This window comes from Coregonus lavaretus (assembly GCF_964263955.1).
Source record: "Coregonus lavaretus genome assembly, chromosome: 17".
In the NCBI taxonomy this organism is placed as follows: domain Eukaryota; kingdom Metazoa; phylum Chordata; class Actinopteri; order Salmoniformes; family Salmonidae; genus Coregonus; species Coregonus lavaretus.
In genome coordinates, this window is record NC_140004.1 from 4423026 (window position 1) to 4446005 (window position 22980).

Below are 22980 nucleotides of genomic sequence, written 5' to 3' on the forward strand. Positions count from 1 at the left end.
AGCTAATGGATAAAGGCCTGAACTCTGGAGCCCTGCATTCTGGAGGCCCATAGTTAATGCATCAACATTGTAAATGTTTCCCACCATCTCCATCAACCTTCGTTATACTGGATTGTTTGTGTACTGTATGTGAGAGAGAGAAAGACAGAGAGAGAGAGAGAGAGAGAGAGCCTTTGTGTGTGTTTGTGCATGAGAGAAAGAGTCAGGCAGACAGAGATTATGTTTATCACTGGATGTGTATGTGAGTCTGTCTTGTGTGTGGCATTGTCTCCATTCTCCATGTATGTCCCTATGGAGCCCATATCCCATGGTCCACTGCAGCATGTTAAAAGTATCAGGGCTGGCTAAATAAGTGTGGCTCCCAGCAGACCAGCCAGCGGAGGCATTTTGGGTCTCACTGCCAGTTGCACTGTGTTGTAGTGTAGTGCTATAATGAAGCTCTGCGGCTGCCCACCCCACTCACCACCCTTAAGCCCCAACGTGGTTTGACCAGTGAATCAGAAGATGGGCCTGCCAGGTATTAACCATACCAGTCTCTGAGCCCGAGCTCTTTGAGATGTAATAGTGTTCTCTCACACATCGCCTCGTCTTCCGAAAAACGGCTTTGGGGACAATAGAGTGTGTATGTGTAAATTGAATTGGGTTACCCGCTCTCCCCTATTTTCAGGTCTAGTGGTGCAGTCGGAAGACTGAAAACTGGGGGAGTTCAGTGTGTCTGTATGGCGGGGGATTTGGGGCTTAAGAGTTCCCAGAGCTGTTGCTCCTATCAGAGTTTATCAGTCTATCTAGCCTGGGTTCCAGTCTGTTTCTCCCCCTTTACCAACTCCTTATGGAATTGTCATGCTAAATAAACACGATCTGCGTAACAAAAAAAATAGATACAATTCCCAAACTATCATAACCCTTGTGATTGGAGGGTAACTGTGGGGGTTATCGAATCAGGAACAAATCCTCTGTCCTACTGGGCTCAATACTTAATCTAGTTGGATAGCATACAGTTGAAGTCGGAAGTTTACATACACTTAGGTTGGAGTCATTAAAACTTGTTTTCCGACCACTCCACTAATTTCTTGTTAACAAACTATAGTTTTGGCAAGTCGGTTACGACATCTACTTTGTGCATGACACAAGTAATTTTTACAACAATTGTTTACAGACAGATTATTTCACTTATAATTCACTGTATCACAATTCCAGTGGGTCAGAAGTTTACATACACTAAGTTGACTGCGCCTTTAAACAGCTTGGAAAATTCCAGAAAATGATGTCATGGCTTTAGAAGCTTCTGATCATCATTTGAGTCAATTGAAGGTGTACCTGTGGATGTATTTCAAGACCTACCTTCAAACTCAGTGCCTCTTTGCTTGACATCATGGGAAAATCTAAAGAAATCAGCCAAGCGCCTAAAGGTACCATGTTCATTTGTACAAACAATAGTACGCAAGTATAAACACCATGGGACCATGCAGCCTTCATACCACTCAGGAAGGAGACGCGTTCTGTCTCCTAGAGATGAACGTACTTTGGTGCGAAAAGTGCAAAACAATCCCAGAACAGCAAAGGACCTTGTGAAGATGCTGGAGGAAACAGGTATTATTATTATTATTATTATTATTATTATTATAAAAGTATCTATATCCACAGTAAAACAAGTCCTATATCGACATAACCTGAAAGGCCGCTCAGCAAGGAAGCAGCCACTGCTCCAAAATCGCCATAGAAAAACGAGACTACGGTTTGCAATTGCACATGGGGACAAAGATCGTAATTTTTGGAGAAATGTCGTCTGGTCTGATGGAACAAAAATAGAACTGTTTGGCCATAATGACCATCGTTATGTTTGGAGGAAAAAGAGGGTGATTGCAAGCCGAAGAACACCATCCCAACTGTGAAGCACGGGGGTGGCAGCATCATGCTGTGGGAGTGCTTTGCTGCAGGAGGGACTGGTGCACTTCACAAAATAGATGGCATCATGTGGAAGGAAAATTATGTGGATATATTGAAGCAACATCTCAAGACATCAGTCAGGAAGTTAAAGCTTGGTCACAAATGGGTCTTCCAAATGGACAATGACCCCAAGCATACTTCCAAAGTTGTGGCAAAATGGCTTAAGGACAACAAAGTCAAGGTATTGGAGTGGCCATCACAAAGCCCTGACCTCATTCCTATATAAAATTTGTGGGCAGAACTGAAAAAGCTTGTGCGAGCAAGGAGGCCTACAAACCAGACTCAGTTACACCAGCTCTGTCAGGAGAAATGGGCCAAAATTCAACCAACTTATTGTGGGAATCTTGTGGAAGGCTACCCGAAACATTTGACCCAAGTTAAACAGTTTAAAGGCAATGCTACCAAATACTAATTGAGTGTATGTAAACTTCTGACCCACTGGGAATGTGTTGAAAGAAATAAAAGCTGAAATAAAACATTCTCTACTATTATTCTGACATTTCACATTCTTAAAATAAAGTGGTGATCCTAACTGACCTAAGACAGGGCATTTTTACTAGGACTATATGTCAGGAATTGTGAAAAATAGAGTTTAAATGTATTTGGCTAAGGTGGATGTAAACTTCCGACTTCAACTGTATATAGAACATTTCCCAATAAATGAATTGTATTAGGCTACGACGCTGGCTACAACTACTGCCTCTCATCTGGGAAAACAGGTGAAATCAACGCTGGCTTATTCCCTTGCTTGTGCAATGATAGCTATTCATTTCGAGGACATGTAAGCTGATGGTTTCTTGTTAGGAACATGCAGGTAAAATCCCAGTTGAATGCTGGAGCCACTGTGGAACACATTTCGAGATCCTCGAGCAGAGAACATGTGCAGATAACACAGCTACACTGGATGGGATTAAGTAGGCCCATATTTGTTGATGGTGGGGAAGCCGAGAGGAAGCCCAAAGCTGCGTCCCAAATGGCACCCTATTCCCTATATAGTGCACTACATTTGACCAGAACAACACATCTGCCACGCTGATCCTCAACACGGGGGCCAATCAGGGGTGCGTGCTCAGTCCCCTCCTGTACTCCATGTTCACCCATGACTGCATGGCCAGGCATGACTCCAACACCATCATTAAGTTTGCCGACGACACAACAGTTGTAGGCCTGATCACCGACAACGATCAGAGCCTATAGGGAGGAGGTCAGAGACCTGGCCGTGTGGTGCCAGGATAACAACCTCTCCCTCAACGTGACAAAGACAAAGGAGATGATTGTGGACTACAGGAAAAAAAGAGGACTGAGCACGCCCCCATTCTCATCGACGGGGCTGTAGTGGAACAGGTTGAGAGCTTCAAGTTCCTTGGTGTCCACATCACCAACAAACTATCATGGTCCAAACACACCAAGACAGTCGTGAAGAGGGCACGACAAAGCCTATTCCCCCTCAGGAGACTGAAAAGATTTGGCATGGGTCCTCAGATCCTCAAAAAGTTATACAGTTGCACCATCGAGAGCATCCTGACTGGTTGCATCACCGCCTGGTATGGCAACTGCTCGGCCTCCGACCGCAAGGCACTACAGAGGGTAGTGCGTACAGCCCAGTACATCACTGGGGCCAAGCTTCCTGCCATCCAGGACCTCTATACCAGGCGGTGTCAGAGGAAGACCCTCAAAATTGTCAAAGACTCCAGCCACAGACTGTCATAGACTGTTCTCTCTGCTACCGCACGGCAAGCGGTACCGGAGCGCCAAGTCTAGGTCCAAGAGGCTTCTCAACAGCTTCTACCCCCAAGCCATAAGACTTCTGAACAGCTAATCGTGGCTACCCGGACTATTTGCACTGCCCCCCCACCCCCACCCCATCTTTTTACGCTGCAGCTACTCTGTTAATTATTTATGCATAGTCACTTTAACTCTACCCACATGTACATATTACCTCAACTACCTCAACTAGCCGGTGCCCACACACATTGACTCTGCACCGGTACCCCCCTGTATATAGCCTCCCTACTGTTATTTTATTTTACTTCTGCTCTTTTTTTCTCAACCCTTTCTTGTTGTTGTTGTTTTATTTAACATTTTTATTAAAAAAATAAATGCATTGTTGGTTAAGGGCTGTAAGTAAGCATTCACGGTAATATCTACACCTGTTGTATTCGGCGCATGTGGCAAATACATTTGATTTGATTTGATTTGAACCCTATTGGGCCCCTGGATGAAAGCAGTGGAATATATAGGGAATAGGGTACGTAGCCAGAGTCTCTTTTACCACCATAGGATTCAAAGCAACCTTCCTATTCGTTTAGCATTGACCCCACTTCTGACCAATCTCTAGCCCCCTTTCCAAAACAGGAATTCCAATGGATTTTGAAAGTCAGGACTTCTGCTGTACATGTATCTCTCCGGGTCGAGTTTGTCCACTACGACTACTGTGTGCTTATATGAACATATTAGGCAGAAAATATATTGCTTTTTAGCCATCTCTTTATTATTTAGTATGGAAAATGTATGCACTCACTAACTGTAAGTCGCTCTGGATAAGAGCGTCTGCTAAATGACTAAAATGTAAATATTTACATAACATTACATAATGATTTGAATTTATCAAAGGTAGCTAGTCTATACAGTGTCTGCCCATTTTTATTTTACAATTTATAGAGCTTGATATTTGATGAGAGAGATGATAAGTCTAACAAATATAAACATACTTGCAGTAGTGTAGTGTTTATTATGTATACAGCGGTACATTAAAGTTCATCCTATCCTATAATTATTGTAAGCATCTTAGTAAATGTTGACGGAGAACATATCTAGATGGTGACATGTGTATGGTGCCAGTTTGACAACCCAAACCTATGGATTGTAGAACATTACAAACATGTGTCCATAAAATGTATATAGTATGTATGGGCTGGAAGTAGAGGCCTAAGCGTTGTTGTTCACTAGTTTACTCCAATTGGGGAAGGGGTGGTGGCATTGGAAAGTAATGAAGGGAAATATAATTTAAAAAAGGATATGTGTGTGTGTATGGATGTATGTATATATGTATGTATGTATATATATGTGTGTGTATGTGTGTGTATGTATGTGTGTATGTGTATATATATATATATATATATATATATATATACACTGCTCAAAAAAATAAAGGGAACACTAAAATAACACATCCTAGATCTGAATGAATGAAATAATCTTAACCTTTTTCTTTACATAGTTGAATGTGCTGACAACAAAATCACACAAAAATTATCAATGGAAATCAAATTTATCAACCCATGGAGGTCTGGATTTGGAGTCACCCTCAAAATTAAAGTGGAAAACCACACTACAGGCTGATCCAACTTTGATGTAATGTCCTTAAAACAAGTCAAAATGAGGCTCAGTAGTGTGTGTGGCCTCTACGTGCCTGTATGACCTCCCTACAATGCCTGGGCATGCTCCTGATGAGGTGGCGGATGGTCTCCTGAGGGATCTCCTCCCAGACCTGGACTAAAGCATCCACCAACTCCTGGACAGTCTGTGGTGCAACGTGGCGTTGGTGGATGGAGCGAGACATGATGTCCCAGATGTGCTCAATTGGATTCAGGTCTGGGGAACGGGCGGGCCAGTCCATAGCATCAATGCCTTCCTCTTGCAGGAACTGCTGACACACTCCAGCCACATGAGGTCTAGCATTGTCTTGCATTAGGAGGAACCCAGGGCCAACCGGACCAGCATATGGTCTCACAAGGGGTCTGAGGATCTCATCTCGGTACCTAATAGCAGTCAGGCTACCTCTGGCGAGCACATGGAGGGCTGTGCGGCCCCCCAAGGAAATGCCACCCCACACCATGACTGACCCACCGCCAAACCGGTCATGCTGGAGGATGTTGCAGGCAGCAGAACGTTCTCCATGGCGTCTCCAGACTCTGTCACGTCTGTCACATGTGCTCAGTGTGAACCTGCTTTCATCTGTGAAGAGCACAGGGCGCCAGTGGCGAATTTGCCAATCTTGGTGTTCTCTGGCAAATGCCAAACGTCCTGCACGGTGTTGGGCTGTAAGCACAACCCCCACCTGTGGACGTCGGGCCCTCATACCACCCTCATGGAGTCTGTTTCTGACCGTTTGAGCAGACACATGCACATTTGTGGCCTGCTGGAGGTCATTTTGCAGGGCTCTGGCAGTGCTCCTCCTGCTCCTCCTTGCACAAAGGCGGAGGTAGCAGTCCTGCTGCTGGGTTGTTGCCCTCCTACGGCCTCCTCCACGTCTCCTGATGTACTGGCCTGTCTCCTGGTAGCGACTCCATGCTCTGGATACGCTGACAGACACAGCAAACCTTCTTGCCACAGCTCGCATTGATGTGCCATCCTGGATGAGCTGCACTACCTGAGCCACTTGTGTGGGTTGTAGACTCCGTCTCATGCTACCACTAGAGTGAAAGCACCGCCAGCATTCAAAAGTGACCAAAACATCAGCCAGGAAGCATAGGAACTGAGAAGTGGTCTGTTGTCACCACCTGCAAAACCAGTCCTTTATTGGGGGTGTCTTGCTAATTGCCTATAATTTCCACCTGTTGTCTATTCCATTTGCACAACAGCATGTGGAATGTATTGTCAATCAGTGTTGCTTCCTAAGTGGACAGTTTGATTTCACAGAAGTGTGATTGACTTGGAGTTACATTGTGTTGTTTAAGTGTTCCCTTTCTTTTTTTGAGCAGTGTATATTTGCGAGAAAAAAATAAAACATATGGGGGATTGGAAGTGATGCAGAAAATTACATTGATGGAAGTTACAATCTATCTGAAATATTAAAGCTGATCTACCCCCTAAAAAAAATATACCAAAAAAAACAAACATGCGAAACATACACTGTCTGATGAAATCAAATTATTTATTACATTTAAAATCGCAACATACTTACAGAACATTTAAAATCACAACATACTTACAATTGAACACATAAATAAAAGAACATAAAACAAACTGTCCAAAGGGACTCTTATATTCATGCGTGCATACATTTTCGTACGGGTGGCCTCAGCGGTAATCGAATCCATGGCCATTGGAGTTGTAAGCACCATGCTCTACCAACTGAGCCACATAGGACCACATCCTCATGGTGGCTGTGATCTGAGCCTCAAATGTGAGACTCAACACTTCCTCATCTTAGTCTTTCATATTTACAGGGAGCCCTTTCTCTTCCAAGGTGTTTGAGAGAGATTTATGGTGCGAGGCAGCCAGGTTTGTTTTTGAGCTCTTTGTAGTGTATGTGTGTTGTGAAGCGTAGTAAAATCATTAGCCACAGAAGAGATGCTGCAGATACTCTGGGATTGATGGAGGCAGCCCGAGACCTACACCTCACTCAATCAGCATATAGCATAAAGGCATATAGCACAGACACACGCACACGCACACGCACGCACGCACACACACACACACACACATACACTCTTGTACAACTAACCTTGTGGGGACACACAATTCAGTCCCATTCAAAATCCTATTTTCCCTAACCCCTAACCCTAACCCTAAACCTAACCATAACCCTTACCCTAACCCTAACCCTAACCCTAACCCTAACCTTAACCTGAAAACCTAACCTTAACCCTAACCCTAAACCTAACCCTAGCTCTTAACCCCAAACCTAATTCTAACACTAATTCTAACCTTAATCCTAAACCCCCTAGAAATAGCATTTGACCTTGTGGGGATCAACAAAATATCCACAGTTGGTCAAATGTTTGTTTGTTTACTATTCTTGTGGGGACTTCTGGTCCCCACAAGTATAGTTAAACACGTCCACACACACACACCCTCACACACATACGCACACACACACTTGTGATTTGAGACACACATAGGGCCGTAGAGTAGTAAGGCTAATGCACATAAATCAAGGAATGTAATTTCAAAGGATTACTTTATCCTATCCCAGGTATTCCTTAAAGAGGTGGGGTTTCAAATGCCTCCGGAAGGTGGTGAGTGACTCCGCTGTCCTGGCGTCGTGAGGGAGCTTGTTCCACCATTGGGGTGCCAGAGCAGCGAACAGTTTTGACTGGGCTGAGCGGGAACTATGCTTCCGCAGAGGAAGGGGAGCCAGCAGGCCAGAGGTGGATGAACGCAATGCCCTCGTTTGGGTGTAGGGACTGATCAGAGCCCGAAGGTACAGAGGTGCCGTTCCCCTCACTGCTCCATAGGCAAGCACCATGGTCTTGTAGCGGATGCGAGCTTCAACTGGAAGCCAGTGGAGTGTGCGGAGGAGGGGGGTGACGTGAGAGAACTTGGGAAGGTTGAACACCAGACGGGCTGCGGCATTCTGGATGAGTTGTAGGGGTTTAATGGCACAGGCAGGGAGGCCAGCCAACAGCGAGTTGCAGTAGTCCAGACGGGAGATGACAAGTGCCTGGATTAGGACCTGTGCCGCTTCCTGTGTAAGGCAGGGTCGTACTCTCCGAATGTTGTAGAGCATGAACCTGCAGGAGCGGGTCACCACCTTGATGTTGGCGGAGAACGACAGGGTGTTGTCCAGGGTCACGCCTAGGCTCTTCGCACTCTGGGAGGAGGACACAGCGGAGTTGTCAACCGTGATGGCGAGATCATGGAACGGGCAGTCCTTCCCCGGGAGGAAGAGCAGCTCCGTCTTGCCAGGGTTCAGCTTGAGGTGGTGATCCGTCATCCATACTGATATGTCTGCCAGACATGCAGAGATGCGATTCGCCACCTGGTTATCAGAAGGGGGAAAGGAGAAGATTAGTTGTGTATCGTCAGCGTAGCAATGATAGGAGAGGCCATGTGAGGATATGACAGAGCCAAGTGACTTGGTGTATAGGGAGAAAAGGAGAGGGCCTAGGACTGAGCCCTGGGGGACACCAGTGGTGAGAGCACGTGGTGCGGAGACAGCTTCTCGCCACGCCACTTGGTAGGAGCGACCGGTCAGGTAGGACGCAATCCAGGAGTGAGCCGCGCCGGAGATGCCCAGCTCGGAGAGGGTGGAGAGGAGGATCTGATGGTTCACAGTATCAAAGGCAGCAGACAGGTCTAGAAGGACAAGAGCAGAGGAGAGAGAGTTAGCTTTAGCAGTGCGGAGAGCCTCCGTGACACAGAGAAGAGCAGTCTCAGTTGAATGACCAGTCCTGAAACCTGACTGGTTTGGATCAAGAAGGTCATTCTGAGAGAGATAGCAAGAGAGTTGGCTAAAGACGGCACGCTCAATAGTTTTGGAAAGAAAATAAAGAAGGGATACTGGTCTGTAGTTGTTGACATCAGTGGGATCGAGTGTTGGTTTCTTGAGAAGGGGAGCAACTCTCGCTCTCTTGAAGACGGAAGGGACATGGCCAGCGGTCAAGGATGAGTTGATCAGCGAGGTGAGGTAGGGGAGAAGGTCACCGGAGATGGTCTGGAGAAGAGAGGAGGGGATGGGGTCAAGCGGGCAGGTTGTTGGGCGGCCTGCAGTCACAAGTCGCAGGATTTTATCTGGAGAGAGAGGGGAGAAAGAAGTCAAAGCATAGGGTAGGGCAGTGTGAGTAGGACCAGCAGTGTCATTAGACTTAACAAACGAGGATCGAATGTCGTCAACCTTCTTTTCAAAGTGGTTGACGAAGTCATCCACAGAGAGAGAGGAGGGGGGGGCGGGGGGGGGGGAGGATTCAGGAGGGAGGAAAATGTGGCAAAGAGCTTCCTAGGGTTAGAGGCAGATGCTTGGAATTTAGAGTGGTAGAAAGTGGCCTTAGCAGCAGAAACAGATGAAGAAAATGTAGAGAGGAGGGAGTGAAAAGATGCCAGGTCGGCAGGGAGTTTAGTTTTCCTCCATTTCCGCTCCGCTGCCCGGAGCTCTGTTCTGTGAGCTCGCAATGAGTCATCAAGCCACGGAGCTGGAGGGGAGGACCGAGCCGGCCGGGAGGATAGGGGACACAGAGAGTCAAAGGATGCAGAAAGGGAGGAGAGGAGGGTTGAGGAGGCAGAATCAGGAGATTGGAGGGAGAAGGATTGAGCAGAGGGAAGAGATGATAGGATGGAAGAGGAGAGAGTAGTGGGAGAGAGAGAGCGAAGGTTGCGGCGGCGCATTACCATCTGTGTAGGGGCAGAGTGAGTAGTGTGGGAGGAGAGCGAGAGAGAAAAGGAAACAAAGTAGTGGTCGGAGACATGGAGGGGAGTTGCAGTGAGATTAGTAGAAGAGCAGCATCTAGTAAAGATGAGGTCAAGCGTATTGCCTGCCTTGTGAGTAGGGGGGGACGGTGAGAGGGTGAGGTCAAAAGAGGAGAGAAGTGGAAAGAAGGAGGCAGAGAGAAATGAGTCAAATGTGGACATAGGGAGGTTGAAATCCCCCAAAACTGTGAGGGGTGAGCCATCCTCAGGAAAGGAACTTATCAAGGCGTCAAGCTCATTGATGAACTCTCCAAGGGAACCTGGAGGGCGATAGATGACAAGGATATTAAGCTTAAATGGGCTAGTGACTGTGACAGCATGGAATTCAAATGAGGAGATAGACAGATGGGTTAGGGGAAAAATTGAGAATGTCCACTTGGGAGAGATGAGGATTCCTGTGCCACCACCCCTCTGACCAGATGCTCTCGGGGTATGCGAGAACACATGGTCAGATGAGGAGAGAGCAGTAGGAGTAGCAGTGTTTTCAGTGGTAATCCATGTTTCCGTCAGCGCCAGGAAGTCGAGGGACTGGAGATTAGCATAGGCTGGGATGAAGTCAGCTTTGTTGGCAGCAGAACGGCAGTTCCAGAGGCTGCCTGAGACCTGGAACTCCAGGTGTGGGGTGCGTGCAGGGACCACCAGGTTAGAGAGGCAGCAGCCACGCGGTGTGGGGCGTTTGTGTAGCCTGTGCGGAGAGGAGAGAACAGGGATAGGCAGAGGCATAGTTGACAGGCTGCAACAGATGGCTACAATAATGCAGAGGAGATCGGGATGAAATGAACTGAACATCAGGGAAAGGAGAGAGCAGGCCTCCCTCACCAAAAAAATTAATAAATATATAACTCTCCCAACTTCCACCTCATAAACTATAATTGTTTCACTGAACCACCCGAATAAAACTCTCCCAACTTCCACTTTAGAAATTAGAATTGTTGTAAGCTACAGCAGACTGTTATCAGTAGCTGTAATTAAGTACAGCAGCTACCAACCACCTAACGTTAATGCCTCGGATGAGGTTAGAAAAACAGCTGAATGGTAGCAGCTAGCTGGCTCAATCACAGGTACTCTCAAGCATGAAATAACATTGGAAACAGCTAACCACAGTTGCTAAAAGTTACCGGTAGCTACCCTCTAGCTAGCTAGCTTTGTTGGTCCAGGTAGTGCTACAATCACAGGCTTGACCCAGAGAGTCCAGGGACCATATGTGTCAAGCATCTCAGAGTACAGTGCCTTGCAAAAGTATTCATCCCCCTTGCCGTTTTCCTTATTTTGTTGCATTACAACCTGTAATTTAAATGGATTTTTATTTGGATTTCATATAATGGACATACACAAAATAGTCAAAATTGGTGAAGTGAAATTAAAGAAATAACTTGATATTATTATTATTATTTTTAGATAAATAATGGTTGAAAGTCACTGCTCTAGAGGAGATCTGCATGGAGGAATGGGCCAAAATACCAGCAACAGTGTGTGAAAACCTTGTGAAGACTTGACCTGTGTCATTGCCAACAAAGGGTATATAACAAAGTATTGAGAAACTTTTGTTATTGACCAAATACTTATTTTCCACCATAATTTGCAAATAAATTCATTAAAAATCCTACAATGTGACTTTCTGGAAAAAAAAATCTCAATTTGTCTGTCATAGTTGACGTGTACCTATGATGAAAATTACAGGCCTCTCTCATCTTTTTAAGTGGGAGAACTTGCACAATTGGTGGCTGACTAAATACTTTTTTTCCCCACTGTATTACTTATTGAAATAAATCTCTTTCTCTGAGCAATTGTATTAGTATAAAATAAAATAATTCCACAAATGTTTTGAACATATAATAAAGCTCAGTATTTCAATGATTTATTTTATGCTGTCATTTATGCTCATCTTTATCAACGGTGTCTATATATATATATATATATATATATACAACAAGTTTTGGGACACTGTAAAGTCCATGGAGAATAAGAGCACCTCCTCCCAGCTGCCCACTGCCCTGAGGCTAGGAAACAGTTTTGAAATGTACTGAAAACAGGGGTGTATTTTTCTTTTTTCCCCTACTTTTTGGAGAAAACATATATATTACTTATTGAAATAAATCTCTTTCTCTGAGCAATTGTATTAGTATAAAATAAAACAATTCCACAAATGTTTTGAACATATAATAAAGCTCAGTATTTCAATGATTTATTTTATGCTGTCATTTATGCTCATCTTTATCAACGGTGTCTATATATATATATATATATATATACAAAAAGTTTTGGGACACTGTAAAGTCCATGGAGAATAAGAGCACCTCCTCCCAGCTGCCCACTGCCCTGAGGCTAGGAAACAGTATTGAAATGTACTGAAAACAGGGGTGTATTTTTCTTTTTTCCCCTACTTTTTGGAGAAAACATATATATTACTTATTGAAATAAATCTCTTTCTCTGAGCAATTGTATTAGTATAAAATAAAACAATTCCACAAATGTTTTGAACATATAATAAAGCTCAGTATTTCAATGATTTATTTTATGCTGTCATTTATGCTCATCTTTATCAACGGTGTCTATATATATATATACAAAACGTTTTGGGACACTGTAAAGTCCATGGAGAATAAGAGCACCTCCTCCCAGCTGCCCACTGCACTGAGGCTAGGAAACACTACCAATACCAATAAATCTACAATAATTGAGAAATTCAACAAGCATTTTGCTACGGCTGGCCATGCTTTCCACCTGGCTACCACTACCCCGGCCACGAGCTCTGCACCCTCCGCTGCAACTTGCCCATGCCCCCCCTCTTCTCCTTCACACAAATTCAGACAGCTGATGTTCTGAAAGAGCTGCAAAATCTGGACCCCTACAAATCATCTGGGCTAGACAATCTGGACCCTTTCTTTCTAAAATTAGCCGCCAAAATTGTTGCAACCCCTATTACTAGCCTGTTCAACCTCTCTTTCGTAATGTCTGAGATCCCCAGAGATTGGAAAGCTGCCGCGGTCATCCTCCTCTTCAAAGGGGGTGACACTCTAGATCAAAACTGTTACAGACCTATATCCATCCTGCCCTGCCTTTCAAACGTTTTTGAAAGCCAAGTTAACAAACAGATCACCGACCATTTCGAATCACACCATTCCTTCTCCGCTATGCAATCCGGTTTCCGAGCTGGTCATGGGTGCACCTCAGCCACGCTTAAGGTCCTAAATGATATAATCGCGATCGATAATAGACAGTACTGTGCAGCCGTCTTCATCGACCTGGCCAAGGCTTTCGACTTTGTCAACCACCGCATTCTTATTGGCAGACTAAATTGCCTTGGTTTCTCAAATGACTGCCTCGCCTGGTTTACCAACTACTTCTCAGATAGAGTTCAATGTGTCAAATCGGAGGGCCTGTTGTCTGGACCTATAGCAGTCTCTATGGGGGTGCCACAGGGTTCAATTCTTGGGCCGACTCTTTTCTCTGTGTATATCAATGTTGTCGCTCTTGCTGCTGGTGACTCTCAGATCCACCTCTATGCAGACGACACCATTTTGTATACATCTGGCCCTTCATTGGACACTGTGTTAACAAACCTCCAAACGAGCTTCAATGCCATACAACACTCCTTTCGTAGCCTCCAACTGCTCTTAAACACTAGTAAAACTAAATGCATGCTCTTCAATCGAACGCTGCTGGCACCCGCCCACCCGACTAGAATCACTACTCTCGACGGGTCTGACCTAGAGTATGTGGACAACTACAAATACCTAGGTGTCTGGTTAGACTGTAAACTCTCCTTCCAGACTCACATTAAGCATCTCCAATCCAAAGTTAAATCTAGAACCTATTTCTCAACAAAGCCTCCTTCACTCATCCTGCCAAACATGCCCTCGTAAAACTGACTATCCTACCGATCCTTGACTTTGGCGATGTAATTTACAAAATAGCCTCCAACACCCTACTCAGCAAATTGGATGTAGTCTATCACAGTGCCATCCGTTTTGTCACCAAAGCCCCATATACTACCCACCACTGTGACCTGTACGCTCTTGTTGGCTGGTCCTCATTACATATTCGTCGCCAAACCCACTGGCTCCAGGCCATCTATAAATCACTGATAGGCAAATCCCCGCCTTATCTTAGCTCATTGGTCACCATAGCAACACCCACCCGTAGTATGCGCTCCAGCAGGTATATCTCACTGGTCATCCCCGCTATTCCTTCCAGTTTTCTGCTGCCAATGACTGGAACGAACTGCAAAAATCTCTGAAGCTGGAGACTCTTATCTCCCTCACTAACTTTAAGCATCAGTTGTCAGAGCACCTTACCGATCACTGCACAGCCCATCTGAAATTAGCCCACCCAACTACCTCATCCCCATATTGTTATTTATTTTGCTCATTTGCACCCCAGTATCTCTATTTGCACATCATCTCTTGCACATCTATCATTCCAGTGTTAATACTAATTGTAATTATTTTGCACTATGGCCTATTTATTGCCTTACCTCCATAACTTGCTACATTTGCACACACTGTATATATATTTTCTGTTGTATTTTTGACTTTATGTTTTGTTTTACCCCATATGTAACTCTGTGTTGTTGTTTTTATCGCACTGCTTTGCTTTATCTTGGCCAGGTCGCAGTTGTAAATGAGAACTTGTTCTCAACTGGCTTTCCTGGTTAAATAAAGGTGAATTTTTTTTTTTATAATAATATATATATATATATATATATATATTAACACTATAGGACTAGGATTGTATTGAAAAAGTTGTACTGTGCATTTATTGACACAGAAAGCTAAAAGAAAGACAGCCTGAGCTAGTGTACCACGGAACCAATTCATTCAGAGCCCAAAGCACAACTTTTGCAAATAATTTATTTGCCCGCACATCTGAATCAGTAGCACATTTTGGAAGCCACCTTTGGACTCGTCTTTGGCAGGATTTGGATTGTGCATTCAGCCAGTGACCCAGCTGCATAATGGGTTTGATAAGGCCTGCCCTCCTAGCTGAGAGAGAGAGGGGGAAAGACAGGGGGGAGAGAGAGAGAGGGAGAGAGAGGGAGAGAGAGGAGAGAGAGAGAGAGAGAGAGAGAGAGAGAGAGAGAGAGAGAGAGAGAGAGAGAGAACGCTAAAGTGCATATTTGAGAGAGAGACAAAGAGAGAGAGGGAGAGAGAGCCCAGCAAACATGTCCACATTGGCACGATGTGGACCCAATGCGCGCTAAAATATTGGCCCCACGTAGGCTGCCCCCATTTGGTCCAACGCAGGTGGCCCTAAGGACATCCCTCACTTCTCCTGAAATAAGCCAAACCCTTTGATCCAGGTGCCTTTAAAATTGGATCAGAAAGACAAAGTTCTTACTAAAATATACATTTCTCTTGTACAATATCATTTATTTTTTGGCATCACACACAGATCACTTAAACTGGAACGACACTCTCAGTAATGGGTTCACAAAAAGAATGTGTGAACTTAGAACTATAAGGTTATATCTGAAGAAAGATGATTCCGAGGTAATTGACTGTAAAGTTCTGAACCCTAATTGTTTGAATGGTGTCAGCAATTGTATCTTTCTTCTTTTTTAACTTAAAAACATGAATTGGGGTAATTGTAAACCACGCCCCCAAATATTCTGATGAGCCCTCAACTCTACATTATGAAATTGCTGTGCTTGGTGTGGGCTAGCCCTTGCTGGGCTTGGTGTGGGCTAGCCTGTGTTGGGCTGGTGTAGGCTTGGTGCAGGCTAGCCTGTGTTGGGCTGATGTGGGATTGGTGCAGGCTAGCCTGGGGCTGATGTGGGATTGGTGCAGGCTAGCCTGTGTTGGGCTGATGTGGGATTGGTGTGGGCTAGCCTGTGTTGGGCTGATGTGGGATTGGTGTGGGCTAGCCTGTGTAGGCTTGGTGCAGGCTAGCCTGTGTTGGGCTGGTGTAGGCTTGGTGCAGGCTAGCCTGTGTTGAGCTGATGTGGGATTGGTGTGGGCTAGCCTGTGTTGGGCTGGTGTAGGCTTGGTGCAGGCTAGCCTGTGTTGGGCTGGTGTAGGCTTGGTGCAGGCTAGCCTGTGTTGGGCTGGTGTAGGCTTGGTGCAGGCTAGCCTGTGTTGAGCTGATGTGGGACATGGGGCCAATGGGGTCGTTTTTGCTAGGAGATGAGCAGCCAGTCAGCTCTCTGGCTATGATTTATATTTTATTTACCTCCTCTGTGAGACATCAGCCTCACCACTGCAGTGACAAATGTACTACACAGGTCTCACTGAAAGAGAAATGCTAATGGTCTATGTATTCCAACCTTTTTCTACAAGAGCAAATGTGATAAAATTGAATGGATAATACTGTGATTTTATAGTAACGGTATTCAAATACGTATTAAGGGGAACAGTGAAATGTGGTCTCCAAGAACCTGTTTTATAGTTTGTGGAAAGATGGTGAGTGAGTTTATTGACATGTCTTTAACTCGAGACTAGCGGCTCAGATGTTTTATCTGGCATTCCATCTACATGTTCATCAAACTGTGACCGCCTTGTCAGGTGTCCGCACAATGAATGTGATGCAAATCTCTCTCTCTTTCTCCATCTCGTCCCTGTTTATCCCCCTCTCCCTCCCCACATCCCCACCTCCCCTCCCCCTATCTCTATATCCCCCTCCTCCCTCTCCGCCCATCCCTCCCTCTTTCCGTATAGATATCCGTGGGATCCAGGACTTCCTGGACAAGACGTCTCAGCAGGGCATGGACGTGTCGCTGCAGAAGGTGGAGTCCAACATCAACATGATGATTACCAGCATGTTCCGGACCATGAGGGTGGAGGAGCTCCACCGCTACCGGGACACGCTGCGCCGGGCCGTGCTCTTCATGAGCCCTGCCACCGCCAAGGCCTTCATCACTGAGGTACACACACACACAAGTCCACACACACAGGGGTGCACATGCATTCCCAATGCCTGCACACACACTCACATGTATTTGCGAGGCAGAGGATCCAAGATCGAGGTCCAGTGCGGGATCATGAGGAAGGAAGCTATACTGTTAAGGAGGCACAATGACCCCTGTTACACATAGGACCTAAACTTTTCCACGCTACTACAACTTACTTTCCCTCTTCCACATTCCCACTCATATACCTCATGGAGACAATCACTGCTTAAAACACTGGGTCTAATAATTATCCCAAAATTAGCTATGTTTACATTTACATTTTTATTTTATTTTACATATGATCAATAAGTGCTAAGTAGCTGCTAATACACAACTAATTGTCCACTGATAAGCACTTAGGAGACACGATGGTTCTCTATGGGGCTTCCTTATTCCCTTTATTCATAAGACATTAGAGTTAAAGTCCTAGTGCAGGCAAAAACGTGATTTTCCTATGTTTTATTAGATACACCCATCTAGTACCGGGTCGGACCCCCGTTTGCCTCCAGAACAGCCTGAATTCTTCAGGGCATGGAAACGTTGCTCAATTGGTATCAAGGGACCTCATGTGTGCCAGGAAAACATTTCCTACACCATTACACCATTACACCACCACCACCAGCCTGTACCGTTGACACCAGGCAGGATGGAGCCATAGACTCATGCTGCTTACGCCAAATCCTGACTCTGCCATCAGCAAGACGCAACAGGAACCGGGATTCATCGGATCAGGCTATGTTTTTCTACTCCTCAATTGTCCAGTGTTGGTGATTGCGTGTCCACTGGAACTGCTTCTTGTTTTTAGCTGATAGGAGTGGAACCCGGTGTGGTCGTCTGCTGCAATAGCCCATCCGTGACAAGGACCAACGAGTTGTGCGTTCCGAAATGCCGTTCTGCACAACACCGTTCTACTGCCCTGTTATTTGCTTGTTTGTGGCCCGCCTGTTAGCTTGCATGATTCTTGCCATTTTCCTTCGACCTTTCATCAACGAGCTGTTTTTGTCCACAGGACTGCCGCTGACTGGATGTTTTTTGTTTGTCGAACCATTCTCGGTAAATCCTAGACACTGTTGTGCGTGAAAAGCCCAGGAGGCCGGCCTTTTCTGAGATACTGGAACCGGCGCGCCTGGCACCGACGATCATACCACGCTCAAAGTCGCTTAGGTCACTCGTTTTGCCCATTCGAACATTCAATCGAACTATAAACTGAATGCCTCAATGCCTGTCTGCCTGCTTTATATAGCAAGCCACAGCCACGTGACTCACTGTCTGTAGGAGCTAACCATTTTCATGAACAGGGTACCTAATAAACTGGCCACTGAGTGTATATTTCCACAGTATGAGGTTGGAATAATACTGAGAAATTGTGAACATTATGATAATGCTCTTTTAGTGTAAGAGCTATTTGAAAAAACCGCCTGAAATCAAATCAAATCAAATGTTGTTTGTCACATGCTTTGTAAACAACAGGTGTTGACTAAAGCCCAAATCAAACTAAAGGCATTTTTTTTACGTGCGTGAACGAGCGTGTAGAAGGCATGGTAGTGAATGAGAGAAAACAGACGGGCCGCGAGCGTCAACGGCGTCATGTGCTTCAAATTAGAAAGAAAGTATATTTTTTCTTGCGTCTACGTGAAGCAATGCTGGTAAAGTGAACGGATACATTGCCAGAAAATAGACTGTGCATTGTTACGTCTGAAATTGTGACATGTATAGTAAAAAGTGTCTATTTAGTGTTAAGTTTAGCTGCCAGTGCCAATAATACAGTGGGGGAAAAAAGTATTTAGTCAGCCACCAATTGTGCAAGTTCTCCCACTTAAAAAGATGAGAGAGGCCTGTAATTTTCATCATAGGTACACGTCAACTATGACAGACAAATTGAGGAAAAAAACCCAGAAAATCACATTGTAGGATTTTTAATGAATTTATTTGCAAATTATGGTGGAAAATAAGTATTTGGTCAATAACAAAAGTTTCTCAATACTTTGTTATATACCCTTTGTTGGCAATGACACAGGTCAAATGTTTTCTGTAAGTCTTCACAAGGTTTTCACACACTGTTGCTGGTATTTTGGCCCATTCCTCCATGCAGATCTCCTCTAGAGTAGTGATGTTTTGGGGCTGTCGCTGGGCAACACGGACTTTCAACTCCCTCCAAAGATTTTCTATGGGATTGAGATCTGGAGACTGGCTAGGCCACTCCAGGACCTTGAAATGCTTCTTACGAAGCCAATCCTTCGTTGCCCGGGCGGTGTGTTTGGGATCATTGTCATGCTGAAAGACCCAGCCACGTTTCATCTTCAATGCCCTTGCTGATGGAAGGAGGTTTTCACTCAAAATCTCACGATACATGGCCCCATTAATTCTTTCCTTTACACGGATCAGTCGTCCTGGTCCCTTTGCAGAAAAACAGCCCCAAAGCATGATGTTTCCACCCCCATGCTTCACAGTAGGTATGGTGTTCTTTGGATGCAACCCAGCATTCTTTGTCCTCCAAACATGACGAGTTGAGTTTTTACCAAAAAGTTCTATTTTGGTTTCATCTGACCATATGACATTCTCCCAATCCTCTTCTGGATCATCCAAATGCACTCTAGCAAACTTCAGACGGGCCTGGACATGTACTGGCTGAAGCAGGGGGACACGTCTTGCACTGCAGGATTTGAGTCCCTGGCGGCGTAGTGTGTTACTGATGGTAGGCTTTGTTACTTTGGTCCCAGCTCTCTGCAGGTCATTCACCAGGTCCCCCCATGTGGTTCTGGGATTTTTGCTCACCGTTCTTGTGATCATTTTGACCCCACGGGGTGAGATCTTGCGTGGAGCCCCAGATCGAGGGAGATTATCAGTGGTCTTGTATGTCTTCCATTTCCTAATAATTGCTCCCACAGTTGATTTTTTCAAACCAAGCTGCTTACCTATTACAGATTCAGTCTTCCCAGCCTGGTGCAGGTCTACAATTTTGTTTCTGGTGTCCTTTGACAGCTCTTTGGTCTTGGCCATAGTGGAGTTTGGAGTGTGACTGTTTGAGGTTGTGGACAGGTGTCTTTTATACTGATAACAAGTTCAAACAGGTGCCATTAATACAGGTAACGAGTGGAGGACAGAGGAGCCTCTTAAAGAAGAAGTTACAGGTCTGTGAGAGCCAGAAATCTTGCTTGTTTGTAGGTGACCAAATACTTATTTTCCACCATAATTTGCAAATAAATTCATAAAAAATCCTACAATGTGATTTTCTGGATTTTTTTTCCTCAATTTGTCTGTCATAGTTGACATGTACCTATGATGAAAATTACAGGCCTCTCTCATCTTTGTAAGTGGGAGAACTTGCACAATTGGTGGCTGACTAAATACTTTTTTCCCCACTGTACATATTTGAAAAAAATAAAAAATAACTTTATGCCTACCGTTGTTGATTTCGAGCACAGGCATACAGCCTAGGGAGAGGCTACGGCTGGGGAACTCGAGGAACTCGGTTCAAGAGAGAACACTGTTATGTAGAAAGAATGAGACTAACTAAATTCTTTCTAATCTGCTAGGGTGTACTAGCTACAACTCTCCTCACGTTCATGAGCCAACATAACAGGAGGCAGGTACGGCTGAGTCAAAAGGAACACCCAAAAATAATTCACAAGGGCTACATAGCGAACATAACAAATACAACTGTTTATTATGGATCCTCATGGCAATAAAGTCGGCATACGCTACACAATGTATGTGAATGGATGCTCTCTACTCTATTGTCTCTCTGTGTGGTTTCGGCTTAGCAGTGAAGTGCTTACTTACTAGTCCTTTTCCAACAATACAAAGTTAAAGATGAAAAATAGAAATAGTGACACGAGGAATAAATACACAGTGAGTGACAAATAACAGTAACGAGTCAAAATAGCATGGCTATATACAGGGAGTACCAGTACCGAGTCGATGTGCAGGGGTACGAGGTAAATGAGGGAGCTATGTACATATACAGTACCAGTCAAAAGTTTGGACACACCTACTCATTCAAGGGTTTTTCTTTATTTTTACTATTTTTTTGCAGTGTAGAATAATAGTGAAGACATCAAAACTATGAAATAACACAAATGGAATCATGTAGTAACCAAACATATGGTGTTAATCAAAATATATTTTATATTTGAGATTCTTCAAATAGCCACCCTTTGCCTTGATGACAGCTTTGCACACGCTTGGCATTCTCTCAACCAGCTTCACCTGGAATGCTTTTCCAACAGTCTTGAATGACTTCCCACATATGCTGAGCACTTGTTGGCTGCTTTTCCTTCTCTCTGCGGTCCGACTCATCCCAAACCATCTCAATAGTGTTGAGGTCGGGGGATTGTGGAGGCCAGGTCAGCTGATGCAGCACTCCATCACTCTCCTTCTTGGTAAAATAGCCCTTACACAGCCTGGAGGTATGTTGGGTCATTGTCCTGTTGAAAAACAAATGTTAGTTCCACTAAGCCCCAACCAGATAGGATGGTGTATAGCTGCAGAATGCTGTGGTAGCCATGCTGGTTAAGTGTGCCTTGAATTCTAAATAAATCACAGACAGTGTCACCAGCAAAGCACCCCCACTATATCACACCTCCTCCTCCATTAATACTTTTTTGGTTACTACATGATTCCATTTGTGTTATTTCATAGTTTTGATGTCTTCACTATTATTCTACAATGCAAAAAAATAGTAAAAATAAAGAAAAACCCTTGAATGAGTAGGTGTGTCCAAACTTTTGACTGGTAGTGTAGGTAGGGGTAAAGTGAATATGCAACAGGATAGATAATAGACAGTAGCAGCAGAATATGTGGGGAGTGTGAAAGTGTGAGAGTAGGTGTGTGTAAATGTGTGTGTGGCCTCAGTATGCATGTGTACGCATATTATGTGTGTTTGGGCATATGTAGTGTGTGTGTGTGTGTGTGTGTATGTGTTTGTTGGGGTGTCAGTGTAAGTATGTGTGAGAATCCAGTGTGTGCATCGAGTCAGTGCAAGAGAGTTAGCGCAAAAAAGGGTCAATGCCATTTTATGAGTTATTTAGCAGTCTTGTTTAGCAGTCTTATGGCTTGGGGGTAGAAGCTGTTCCAGACTTGTTGCACTGGTACCACTTGCTGTGTGGTAGCAGAGTGAACAGTCCATGGCTTGGGTCGCTGGAGCCTTTGACAATAATTCCTTAGTGATGTGGACAATGAGGAACTTAAAGCTCTCGACCCACTCCACTATAGCCCCTTTGATGTGGATGAGGGCGTGCTCGCTCCTCCATTTCCTGGAGTCCACAATCAGCTCCTTTGTCTTGCTGACGTTAAAGGAGAAGTTGTTGTACTGGCAAACTTGATGATGGTGTTGGAATCGTGCGGGGCCAAGCAGTCGTGGGTGAACAAAGAGTACAGGAGGGGACTATGGTGGTCTGCTTGAAACAAGTTGGTATTACAGACCGGGTCAGGGATAGTTAATATACATTTTACATTTACATTTTAGTCATTTAGCAGACGCTCTTATCCAGAGCGACTTACAGTTAGTGAGTGCATACGTATTTTTTTTTCATACTGGATATACCAATAACAAAGAGAGTTCCATATCTCTCTGCCAATAACAGCTAGTTTTCAGTTTTCCCCTCCCCACTCAGACCACTCCCAGACAGTCCTAGCAAAATTCTTGCTTGAGAAATTGCTATTTTCTAAGAAACTATTTTTGTTTATTTTTGACCATTTTGATTGAAAACGATCACAGTAAGGCACTGAGTTGTTACCCAGAAAGTATTTAATATTGAGATAAAATGGCTGCATTGGACCTTTAAGACATTCTTAGACATAAGACAAGACCCGCCAGACATTTTTCCATCAGAACTAATGGTTCATTGTAGTAATGTGATATAACGGCCATTAGACATACTGTCGCAACTTTATGGCTTAGCCTATAATTGTATTTGTTTGAAACGTCATAATGTGCCATTATCTGCACAAGCCTGTGACAGGCACCTAATGCCTTTTTCGGAAGAACAAAGACATCCCTCTATCTGCGTCCC

At 44.6% G+C, this 22980-nt stretch overlaps 1 protein-coding gene across 1 annotated transcript in view; it reads left to right on the forward strand.

Annotated features, from left to right (window-relative positions):
- The window catches only part of LOC311144768 (glutamate receptor ionotropic, delta-2-like), a gene marked incomplete at both ends in the record, with an annotated part of 582161 nt that overhangs the window by 297304 nt on the left and 261877 nt on the right, over window positions 1-22980 (forward strand). The window contains one exon of the mRNA XM_084180872.1: window positions 16734-16939. Within this exon, the coding sequence (XP_084036998.1) occupies window positions 16734-16939 (206 nt within the window). The remainder of the gene's footprint in view (window positions 1-16733; window positions 16940-22980) is intronic.